General features: G+C 38.8%; 1 protein-coding gene across 1 annotated transcript; it reads right to left on the reverse strand.

Moving 5' to 3' along the window:
• Positions 1–581: 581 nt before the first annotated feature.
• Positions 582–11,343, reverse strand: LOC133545418 (gastrula zinc finger protein XlCGF57.1-like). Its single transcript, XM_061890997.1, has 3 exons — positions 10,832–11,343; positions 8,210–8,407; positions 582–2,081 (listed from the first exon to the last, which is right to left on the reverse strand). Exons 1-3 carry the CDS (start codon positions 11,016–11,018, stop codon positions 898–900), a joined length of 1,569 nt encoding a protein of 522 aa, XP_061746981.1. The 5' UTR covers positions 11,019–11,343; the 3' UTR covers positions 582–897.
• Between the last annotated feature and the right edge of the window lie 204 nt (positions 11,344–11,547).

Consider the following 11,547-nt stretch of genomic DNA (forward strand, 5'->3'; position numbering starts at 1 on the left):
GTGTGTGCAAACAATACAAATGCGAGTACTGATACCCCGGATATGCACTGTGGGTGGCGAGGACTTTTTCAATTTCAACTTAAGTCAACGTGTCGATTTCAACTGCTGCCAATCCCTTTGTGGGACAGGAAGTCACGCTCAAACATAATAAATTATCTGGTTTACTTTCAAAATAAAATACTAAAAAACTGTTTTGTTCAATGAAATTCTTCCCCAACAATTACTAAGATTAAACAAAAATAAGGCAACAAGAGAAGTTTCCATCCTTACTCTTTTTTAAATGAAATGTGTGCAGCTGAGTCTGTCTCTCAGCAGTAAATGTGCTTCTGCTTGCTGCTTGAATAGATGCTGGAGTGTAAAATACAAAATGGCACATATGTCATCTTTGTATGCATTGCAACTCTAAAGTACTTTTTCTACATTCCAATTGTATTTATTGATGAATAAAACAAACAACCAACTTCACTCGCGATGGCTCTAAAGTTCAGTGTTGCTAACCTCCGACTTTTTCTTCTTTGTTGATGTTTTGCAGTAGTTAACATCCATGATGTAACAATGCTGCTAATCTACCAGAGTCCACGTTTTGTTAACAATTTTATTCATTCATACCTATAGTTGGATAATAGCATCAATAAAATGTAACGGAAAACTTTTTTGATTTTATAAGACACAAAAACAAATGAAAATAATAACATGTCATCTATTCAAAGATGAGAAGACAAAATAATAGTAACTACATATATAATATTCAATACATACACACAACTTAAAAAGTAACTCCATGCCAACATATAACACTAGAAGATGAGAAGCACTACATACAACATCAAATATTCATTCATATCAAAAATGCTATGTTTTTAAAGTACATTTAGCACAATCACTGTTTAAGTGTTTTTAAATCACTGCAGCTTCCATGACACACTTGTGTTTACTGACCTGATACTTATGCCGGAACAACTTATCACACACAGTGCAACTAAATGGTTTCTCTCCAGTGTGTGTTCTCATGTGTGTGGTCATGTGATTAATTCTGGTGAAACTCTTTTTACAAACAGAGCAAGTAAAAGGTTTCTCTCCAGTATGTATTCTCATGTGTGTGGACATGTCAAGCTTTCTGGAGAAACTCTTCATACAAACAGAGCAAGTAAAAGGTTTCTCTCCAGTATGTGTTCTCAAGTGTGTGGTCATGTCAGGCTTTGTGGAGAAACTCTTCTTACAAACAGAGCAAGGAAAAGGTTTCTCTCCAGTGTGCGTCCTCATGTGTCTGGTCATGACAATCTTTCTGGAGAAACTCTTCTTACAAACAGAGCAAGGAAAAGGTTTCTCTCCAGTGTGTGTTCTCATGTGTGTGGTCAAATGTTGTTTTATGGAGAAATTCTTCTTACAAACAGAGCAAGTAAAAGGTTTCTCTCCAGTATGTGTTCTCATGTGTGTGGTCATGTCAGGCTTTCTGGAGAAACTCTTCTTACAAATAGAGCAAGTAAAAGGTTTCTCTCCAGTGTGTGTTCTCATGTGTGTGGTCATGTCAGGCTTTGTGGAAAAACTCTTCTTACACACAGAGCAAGTAAAAGGTTTCTCTCCAGTATGTGTTCTCATGTGTACTGTAAAATTACTCTTCCATCTAAATGATCTCCCACATTCAGAGCAGTCAAAGTGTTTGTTGTTAGTGTGAGGTCTCGCATCACCTTTAGAGTCATTTTTCCTCTCCAAAGGTTTTTGGATGAGGTCACTGTGATCAGAAGAGTCTGACATCATGTGGTCCATGTCTGACAGTGGAGCAAAGATGCTGTCTGGTTCTGACTTTATACCTTCACAATGCTCTCCATCAGCTTCTGTGATGTGTTGACTTACAAGCTCCGCCCCTCTGTTCTCCTCACTTTGACTGTGATGAAACTGTAAGGACTGAGCTTCATCTTCATCATTAGCCTCCTCTAAACTTTGAAGCTGCTCCCACAATTCCTCCTCTTCCTCTTTAATGTGGGAGGGGGCCTGTAGCTCCTTCTGTCCCACACTGGAACTCCACTCCTGCTGCTTGGAGGGAATCTCTTCATGACTCTCTGCTGACACCTGCTGGACGTCTGCAGAACATAAAACACAAATGAGGTGTTACTGTATTGACGTTTGCAGTATTCAAACTATTCACATGTGAGGCAGGCCAAAAAGACAGTGATGGGCAAGCGACCTGGAAAATGCAGTAATGTAATTACAAGTTACTCTCAATTAAATGTAGCTAAGCTATCCTCAGAGAACTGTAGCAAGCTACTCTACACACTACACTGCTAAAGTAGCTTGCCACATCAAAGCTACAAACCCCGTTTCCATATGAGTTGGGAAGTTGTGTTGGATGTAAATATAAACGGAATACAATGATTTGCAAATCCTTTTCAACCCATATTCAATTGAATGCACTACAAAGACAAGATATTTGATGTTCAAACTCATAAACTTTTTTTTTTTTTTGCAAATAATAATTTACTTTGAATTATATGGCTGCAACATGTGCCAGAGTAGTTGGGAAAGGGCATGTTCACCACTGTTTTACATTACCTTTTCTTTTAACAACACTCAATAAATGTTTGGGAACTGAGGAAACCAATTGTTGAAATTTTAAAGTGGAATTCTTTCCCATTCAGTCCGGGGTCTCCGCTGTCGTATTTTACGCTTTATAATGCGCCACACATTTTCGATGGGAGACAAGTCCGGACTGCAGGCGGGCCAAGAAAGTACCCACACTCTTTTTTTACGAAGCCACGCTGTTGTAACACGTGCTGAATGTGGCTTGGCTTTGGAACGCACATAATTTTGCAATGGTCCCAAGTCAGTGAGGGCCGGACCAAAAACTAAAATTTCAGTTTTTCCCTCATTCATTGTTAGAAAATGTCGGGCTAACCAAGCCTTGATGTCGCATAGACAGTTGAGAAGGGGTGTCAGGGGGCCTTGGCCTTTTGAAATCGGCATATATGTAAATGTGGCAGTCGTCCACATAAAAGTGATAAGACACTCAATGCCTCCAAAAAATCTCTCCAAGAGTGAGGAGATATAGAGCAGACAGGATGGGGCCTAGAATAGATTCCGGGGGGGGACACCACAGTAAAGCGGAGCAGAAGAAGAAGTGGCGTCCCCCAGCCTGACAGAGAAGGATCTTTCTGACAGGTAGGATTTGAACTAGGGCTGGGCGATATTGGCTTTTATTAATATCGCGATATTTTTATGCCATATTGCAACATACGATATATATTACGATATTTTGCCTTGGCCTTGAATGAACACTTAATGCATATAATCACAGCAGTATGATGATTCTATGTGTGTACAAACCCCGTTTCCATATGAGTTGGGAAATTGTGTTAGATGTAAATATAAATGGAATACAATGATTTGCAAATCCTTTTCAACCCATATTCAATTGAATGCACTACAAAGACAACATATTTGATGTTCAAACTGATACACATTTTTTTTGTTGTTGCAAATAATCATTAACCTTAGAATTTGATGCCAGCAACACGTGACAAAGAAGTTGGGAAAGGTGGCATTAATACTGATAAAGTTGAGGAATGCTCATCAAACACTTATTTGGAACATCCCACAGGTGTGCAGGCTAATTGGGAACAGGTGGGTGCCATGATTGTGTATAAAAGCAGCTTCCATGAAATGCTAAGTAATTCACAAACAAGGATGGGGCGATGGTCACCAATTTGTAAGCAAATTGTCGAACAGTTTTAGAACAACATTTCTCAACGAGCTATTGCAAGGAATTTAGGGATTTAGGGATTTTTTCATATACGGTCCATAAAATTATCAAACGGTTCAGAGAATCTGGAGAAATCACTGCACGTAAGCAATGATATTACGGACCTTTGATCCCTCAGGCGGTACTGCATCAAAAACCGACATCAATGTGTAAAGGATATCACCAGATGGGCTCAGGAACACTTTAGAAAACCACTGTCAGTAACTACAGTTGGTCGCTACATCTGTAAATGCAAGTTAAAACTCTACTATGCAAAGCGAATGCCATTTATCAACAACACAGAGGAACGCCGCCGGCTTCGTTGTGCCCGAGCTCATCTAAGATGGACTGATGCAAAGTGGAAAAGTATTCTGTGGTCTGACGAGTCCACATCATTTCAAATTATATTTGGAAACTGTGGACGTGGTGTCCTCCGGAACAAAGAGGAAAATAACCATCCGGATTGTTATAGGCGCAAAGTTCAAAAGCCAGCATCTGTGATGGTATGGGGGTGCATTAGTCCCCAAAGCATGGGTAACTTACACATCTGTGAAGGCACCATTAATGCTGAATGGTCCATACAGGTTTTGGAGCTACATATGTTGTCATCCAAGCAACGTTATCATGGACGCCCCTGCTTATTTCTGCAAAACAATGCCATGCTAGGTGTTACAACAGCGTGGCTTTGTAGTAAAAGAGTGTGGGTACTTTCCTGGCCCGCCTGCAGTCCAGACATGTCTCCCATTGAAAATGTGTGGCGCATTACGAAGCGTAAAATACGACAAAAGACTGTTGAACAACTTAAGCTGTACATCAAGCAAGAATGGTAAAGAATTACACTTTCAAAGCTTCAACAATTAGTTTCCTCAGTTCCCAAACATTTATTGAGTGTTGTTAAAAAAAAAGGTGATGTAACAGTGGTGAACATGCCCTTTACCAACTACTTTGGCACGTGCTGCAGCCATGAAATTCTAAGTTAATTATTATTTGCAAAAAAAAAAAAGTTTATGAGTTTGAACATCAAATATGTTGTCTTTGTAGTGCATTCAATTGAATATGGGTTGAAAAGGATTTGCAAACCATTGTATTCCGTTTATATTTACATCTAACACAATTTCCCAACTCATTTGGAAACGGGGTTTGAACATTAAAACATTCTTCTTCATACTGCATTAATATATGCTCATTTTAAACTTTCATGCAGAGAGGGAAATCACAACTAAGTCAATTGACCAAAACTGTATTTATCAAATACTCTTCATTCTCTCGCGTGTGACTTTTTAAATGAAAGAACAAATTAATAGTGCTGCTACCTTTTTGTAGTAACACTTCTGCTGCATACTTTGCATATTGCTGTTGTCTGCTGAATATCTTCCCACTTGAAGCCAAACCACCGCCAGATGATGGACCCCCTGCTCTTTATTTTGGGCATATCAGTTTCACAACATCTCTCTCTTGTGTTCCACTCCGCTCGACCTGCCTCAGCTAACGTTAGCCATGCTGCTACCTCTCTGATCGGCGAGAGCGTATGACGCTACACTCGCGAGGGTATGGGACATATGTCAGAAGGCGGGCTTGTTTTTCGTCTCCGTGAGAAGGGGACGAGAAGGCGTGAGAAACGCCAGTAATGTAATGCACGCAGCTAAAAGCAACTCGACCTGCCTCAGCTAACGTTAGCCATGCTAACGTTAGCTCTCGGCGAGAGCGTATGATGCTACACTCGCGAGAGTATGTGACGTATGTAACAAGGCGGGCCTGTTTTATGTCTCTGTGAGAAGGAGACGAGAAGGAGTGAGAAACGCTGGTAATGTAATGCACGCAGCTAAAAGCAACTGTGTGAGAACATATAATCGAATATTACGATATAGTCATTTTCTATATCGCACAGAGACAAACCTGCGATGTATCGTTTATATCGATATATCGCCCAGCCCTAATTTGAACCACTGTAATACAATCCCTCTAATGCCCACACTGTCTCTCAGGCGCTCTAAAATAATTGTGTGGTCGACTGTGTCAAATGCAGCTATAAGATCTAAAAGCACTAAAATAGCAGAGCTGCCAGAATCCGACATTAAAAATACTCTTCATTCTCTCGCGTGTGACTTTTTAAATGAAAGAACAAATTAATAGTGCTGCTACCTTTTTGTAGTAACACTTCTGCTGCATACTTTGCATATTGCTGTTGTCTGCTGAATATTTTCCCACTTGAAGCCAAACCACCGCCAGATGATGGACCCCCTGCTCTTTATTTTGGACATTTAATGTTCTTCCTCCATTTGTGATCAGTTTCATAACATCTCTCTCTTGTATTGTCACAAGTTCCACTCCGCTCGACCTGCCTCAGCTAACGTTAGCCATGCTGCAACCCCTCTGATCGGCGAGAGCGTATGACGCTACACTCGCGAGAGTATGTGACATATGTCAGAAGGCGGGCTTGTTTTTTGTCTCCGTGAGAAGGGGACGAGAAGGCGTGAGAAACGCCAGTAATGTAATGCACGCAGCTAAAAACAACTCGACCTGCCTCAGCTAACGTTAGCCATGCTAACGTATGCCATGCTAACGTTAGCTCTCGGCGAGAGCGTATGATGCTACACTCGCGAGAGTATGTGACGTATGTAACAAGGCGGGCCTGTTTTATGTCTCTGTGAGAAGGAGACGAGAAGGAGTGAGAAACACCAGTAATGTAATGCACGCAGCTAAAAGCAACTGTGTGAGAACATATAATCGAATATTACGATATAGTCATTTTCTATATCGCACAGAGACAAACCTGCGATGTATCGTTTATATCGATATATCGCCCAGCCCTAATTTGAACCACTGTAATACAATCACTCTAATGCCCACACTGTCTCTCAGGCGCTCTAAAATAATTGTGTGGTCGACTGTGTCAAATGCAGCTGTAAGATCTAAAAGCACTAAAATAGCAGAGCTGCCAGAATCCGACATTAAAAGCAAATCGTTAAAAACCTTTAAAAGTGCAGATTCAGTACTGTGCAAAGCTTGGTATCCAGACTGAGATGGATCAAAAGTGCTGTTTTCATCTAAAAAAAGGCTGCAGTTGCACCAAAACACATTTCTCCAAAAATTTTTGACGGAAAAAATTATTTTGAAATGGGACGATAATTTCACAAATTTGTAGGATCAAGGCCTGTTTTTTTGATCACTGCCTGAAATCAAGCTTTTGTTGATGATGTCCCTAAAAGACAAGGCAATAGAGTCCCAGACTTCTTTAAAAAAGTGAGGGGGGACTGGGTCTGTGGGACAGGACGAGGGTTTTAGTTTGTCAACTATTCCTTTAAGCTCAGGCACAGACACAGGCTCAAACTGACAAAACACAGCCGAGCACCGACTGCCCACATTGAAATTCAATGGACAAGGAGAAAGATTTGCCCGAATAGTAGCAACCTTGTCGTTAAAAAAGGAGAGACATTTTTCACAAGTTTCACTTGTCATGTTCAGTGAAGTGGCTGGATTCGGATTAAGAACCGAACTAATAGATTTAAAAAGAACACGTGACGTGTTGACACTATTTGAAACTAAGTCTGACAAATATTTAGTTTTTTCAGCTTTAACCACACTTTGATAATTCCGACAGCTTTCTTTTAGAATTTGATAAGAGACCTCCAAGTGATCCCCTTTCTACTTCCGCTCCGCCCTTCGCCACTCAAGCCGAGCTGTGCGCGTGGTGTCATTGAGCAAAGGCTCATGTTTCGACTTTGGACGTATAGAATCTCAGAACATGTGGAGATGAAAGAGCACATCAATTGTTCAGTGTCTGCAGAGTGTGATATACTCTGCATGGACACAGTGAACAAAGGATTAAATGCGGCTGCAGTGTCGGACATATTAACACGCCTATTACGCACGGCAGGCATTTTTACATCAGGGTCCAAACTTAAATTGAACATAACCGAACTGTGATCGGAAAACACATCGAAACGACATTGTCAAAATTAAAACCATAAGACAGCGCAAGGTCTACAGTGTGTCCGTGTACATATTGGGCCAGTAACATGCTGAGCCAAATTAAAACCTTCAATCAAGTCCAAAAACTCTCTGGCCATGGGTTTAGAAGGACAACAAATGTGTAGATTAAAATCCCCGACGATTAAAATCTTGTCACGATATTTATCCAGATAAATATGGTGTGTCGTGACATGGCCTACAAATATTGAGATATTAAGAAAAGGCCATAACGTTCAGCCCTAGTTAGAATGTGATTTTTATTTTTTTTAATATATCCACCATTATGTATTTTGTAATGATTGTGAATTATAGTAAAATTCCCACAAAAAGTGAAGGTTCCCTCTAAATTCCAGTAATTAAATGTAAGACTAAGTCTATGAGCATGAAGAAATGAAGCCTACTTGGATGAGAGGACAATGGTCTTCTAAGACAAAGTGAAGAGTCCAGTTGTGATGGATTGAATGCCCTGAGAATAAAATGATATGTGGATGTTGTGCTTACTTGGACTGTGATGAAGCTGTGAGGACTCAGGTGGTTTGTCTTCATGCTCTTCAGTCTTCACAGAGACAACAGTCAGTGGAAACTTGCTGAGATCAGCCTCCTCCTGTCCTAGAAGACACTCTTCCTCTTCTTCCTCTTTAATGTGGGGGGGCTGTGGATCCACCTCTTCCTCTTTAATATGGGGGGGCTGCTGGACGTCTGTTGGGTAAATAAGTAAATAAGATTAGGAGAGAATAGAAATAGTTTTGAACTGACACTGTTAACACAATTACATTACTTGTGTTCTTTCCTGTGTTGTGATAAAAGTGTATAGCAAAACAACCAATAAAAACATGGTAAATAAATTTAAAAGTGGTACAGTGTGTACAAAGACAGACTTGGAAATTTGATTAGGGGTAATTTGAAAAGTTGTTATAAGTACGAGGCAGCATTGATTGAGGCATTCTTAACTTCACTGATGTAAAGTGTGTAAATATTTTATTCTGTATACGGCCTATTACACCTACTCTTTATCTCTAAACTTAACCATAATATTATAGTGACATTTTCATTACCATAACTTCAATATCATGGAAATTTAAAAAAAATCGAATTTCTAAATCACTTTAAAAAAAACATTCATGGTATGTTTTTGTCATCATGCAAAATACGTTTTGGTGGTCATTTTGTTGGCTGGGCCAAAAGGAACTTTTACCAAAAACATGTATTACTATGTGTTGTTTTAAGGAGTATCTCCATCTACAATTCCTCTTTAGGAATTGGAGACCATCTAAGACACACTGAAGGAAAGTCAGTCACCTTTATGTTATTTTAATAATTCAAGTGTTGACTACTTTGGTTATTGAACATAAATGTTTCCTTTTACTTATTGATGCATGTAAGCCAGAATCAGGAAGTACAATTATAACTAATTACATTTGATTACAGTATAAAATGCATTTGGTGAGTGTGTGAGTTTTGTGTAAACAACTTGATACATGTTTACATCTTCTTGGGGACTGGAACCCAGATATGTCCTGAAAGGTTGCACGCATTTTTAAAACCTTCACTAAGCTGTGCCACCAACATTGCCTCACTTAGCTCCTTAAGCAATCTACCAGGGTGAGGGAGTTGTTTTAAACCTACATAAACCTCGTTGTTACTTCTGATCAGTCTAAGATCACCACAAGTGGAACTACTGTATGTGGCTTAAGTGATCATTCCATCATTTGTTGTACCTGAAAAGAACATAGAACCGAGGCTGACGACCACAAAACAAGCAAAGCTACAATCCTCAAGACCAAGACTAGGAAGGCTTTCAATGACAAACTGGCACATTAATACTCGCCCCTGGTACTTGCAAGTACCTATGTCTGTGGGTCAATTCCTATCCTCAGAAAAGAAAATGACTTCACATTCAAAGTGGGTGACAATATTATAACAAACAAAAATTTGATCACCTATCTTGGCTGCATCATAGAGACTAATCTCTCCAGTGAAAAAATGACTACTACGGTAGTCAAAGAATCAACCGACAAATTCTGTTCTAGTATTGTCCCGATACCAATATTTTGGTACCGGGACCTGTACCAAAATGTATTTCGATACTTTTCTAAATAAAAGTGACCACAAAAAACAGCATTATTGGCTTTATTTAAAAAAAAAAAAATCTTAGGGTACATTAAATAAAATAGTTAACATACTGGACAACTTGTCTTTTAGTAGTAAGTAAGCTAAAAAAAGGCTCCTAATCTAGTCTGTTGACATATGCAGTAACATATTGTGTCATTTATATTTTATTATTTTGTCAAAATTATTAAGGACAACTGGTAGAAAATGTATTATTAATCAACTAGTTAATTTACTAGTAATATCTGCTTATGTTCTGTTTTAACATGTGCTATCTACACGTCTGTTAAAATGTAATAATCACTGATTTTTCTATTGTTTGATACTGTACATTAGTTTTGGATGAGACCACAAATTTAGGTATCAATCTGATACCATACACTAACATACACCATTCCACTAAAATACCCATGCAGCTGACTAGATACTTCCAAAATGTAAAATATATTGACCATTATAACACCAGAGATAGTTGTACAGATTTCACCGTAAAAAAGGTTCTAATTTGTTTGCCTGCTATACAACCAAAATGTGGATCTTCCAATCAATAGCCATTAAGGAGTGTAAATCCCTTACTTCCTTCAAAGGCACTTTGAAAATACATTACAGGTTGTAACTGGGAATATGAAAAAGCTTTTTTCTTTTTTTAAATTTTATTTTCTAGCAGTATTTTTTTTTTAAACCTGAAATGCTACTTTCTACATAGTACTGTGTTCTGTGTGAGTGAACAAATATTTCAACTGAAACCATCTCAGGCTTTCTTGTAGCAGTTAATGTATACCGTGATGAATTTTTAGCCTTTCCTATGCAAACTTCTCATATATCTTTCAATCAATCAATCACACATTGTTACAAACTGAGACGAACATCAACCTCAAACTGTCTCGTTTTCATGAAGAATCTAAATCAAAGCATTGCATCATCCCCACAAGACAAAGCATCTTCCTATTGAAGAAACATTTTAATAATCAAATATTAACTTAGTAAATAGGTGAGAGTAAGAAGGAAACAAACCTTGTCTGTGTAACACAACTTGATGTTTCTTGAAAACAGCGTCCAGTAGTTGATTGTTTTCCTCCTTTGTTCTCGAAAGTTCCGCCTCGTATTCTGCTATCGTTCTTTCTAACACTACAAATATTTCTTCAACGGCAGCAGTTAGTCGCTGATCCACCAACGCTCTCAACATTTGTAATGTAGACATTTTCACACAATCACAACACTTTACTCTCACACTTGATCTCTACTTAGCGATCTGTTGATAACTTCTGTGTCTTCTGTTAGAAGCTAACAAGCTAAGCTAACTAGTGAGCTAAGCTAACTAAGAAGCAAAGATAGCAGGAGAAGCGGCACAGTGCTTCTAGCGCATCGAGACGACTTTATCCTTGAATAAAGACTCAAATATGTATTTTATACGACGTAAATATTTCAAACTGGAGAACAAATAATAAGACTGACTTATTAGCGTCCTGCTCGCTTCTTTCTCCGTCTTCTTGTTCTCCTTCTTCTTCTTTTGTTTTTATGGCAGTTGGCAATCAACCTTCTGGTGTAAATTAGCGCCACCTACTGTAATGGAGTGTGGACCGAGGTGGATCCCTACTCTATATTCTTTTATGCAACCCATTGTTTTTTAAATATGTGTATACTGCTATATATCATATGTGTTCTGAATGCAATCATAATAAATCTTCCACTTCTAACCTAATTATTTGTTTCGCAAACTTATTTTCCAG

This window comes from Nerophis ophidion, linkage group LG28 (genome assembly GCF_033978795.1).
Source record: "Nerophis ophidion isolate RoL-2023_Sa linkage group LG28, RoL_Noph_v1.0, whole genome shotgun sequence".
Taxonomy (NCBI): domain Eukaryota; kingdom Metazoa; phylum Chordata; class Actinopteri; order Syngnathiformes; family Syngnathidae; genus Nerophis; species Nerophis ophidion.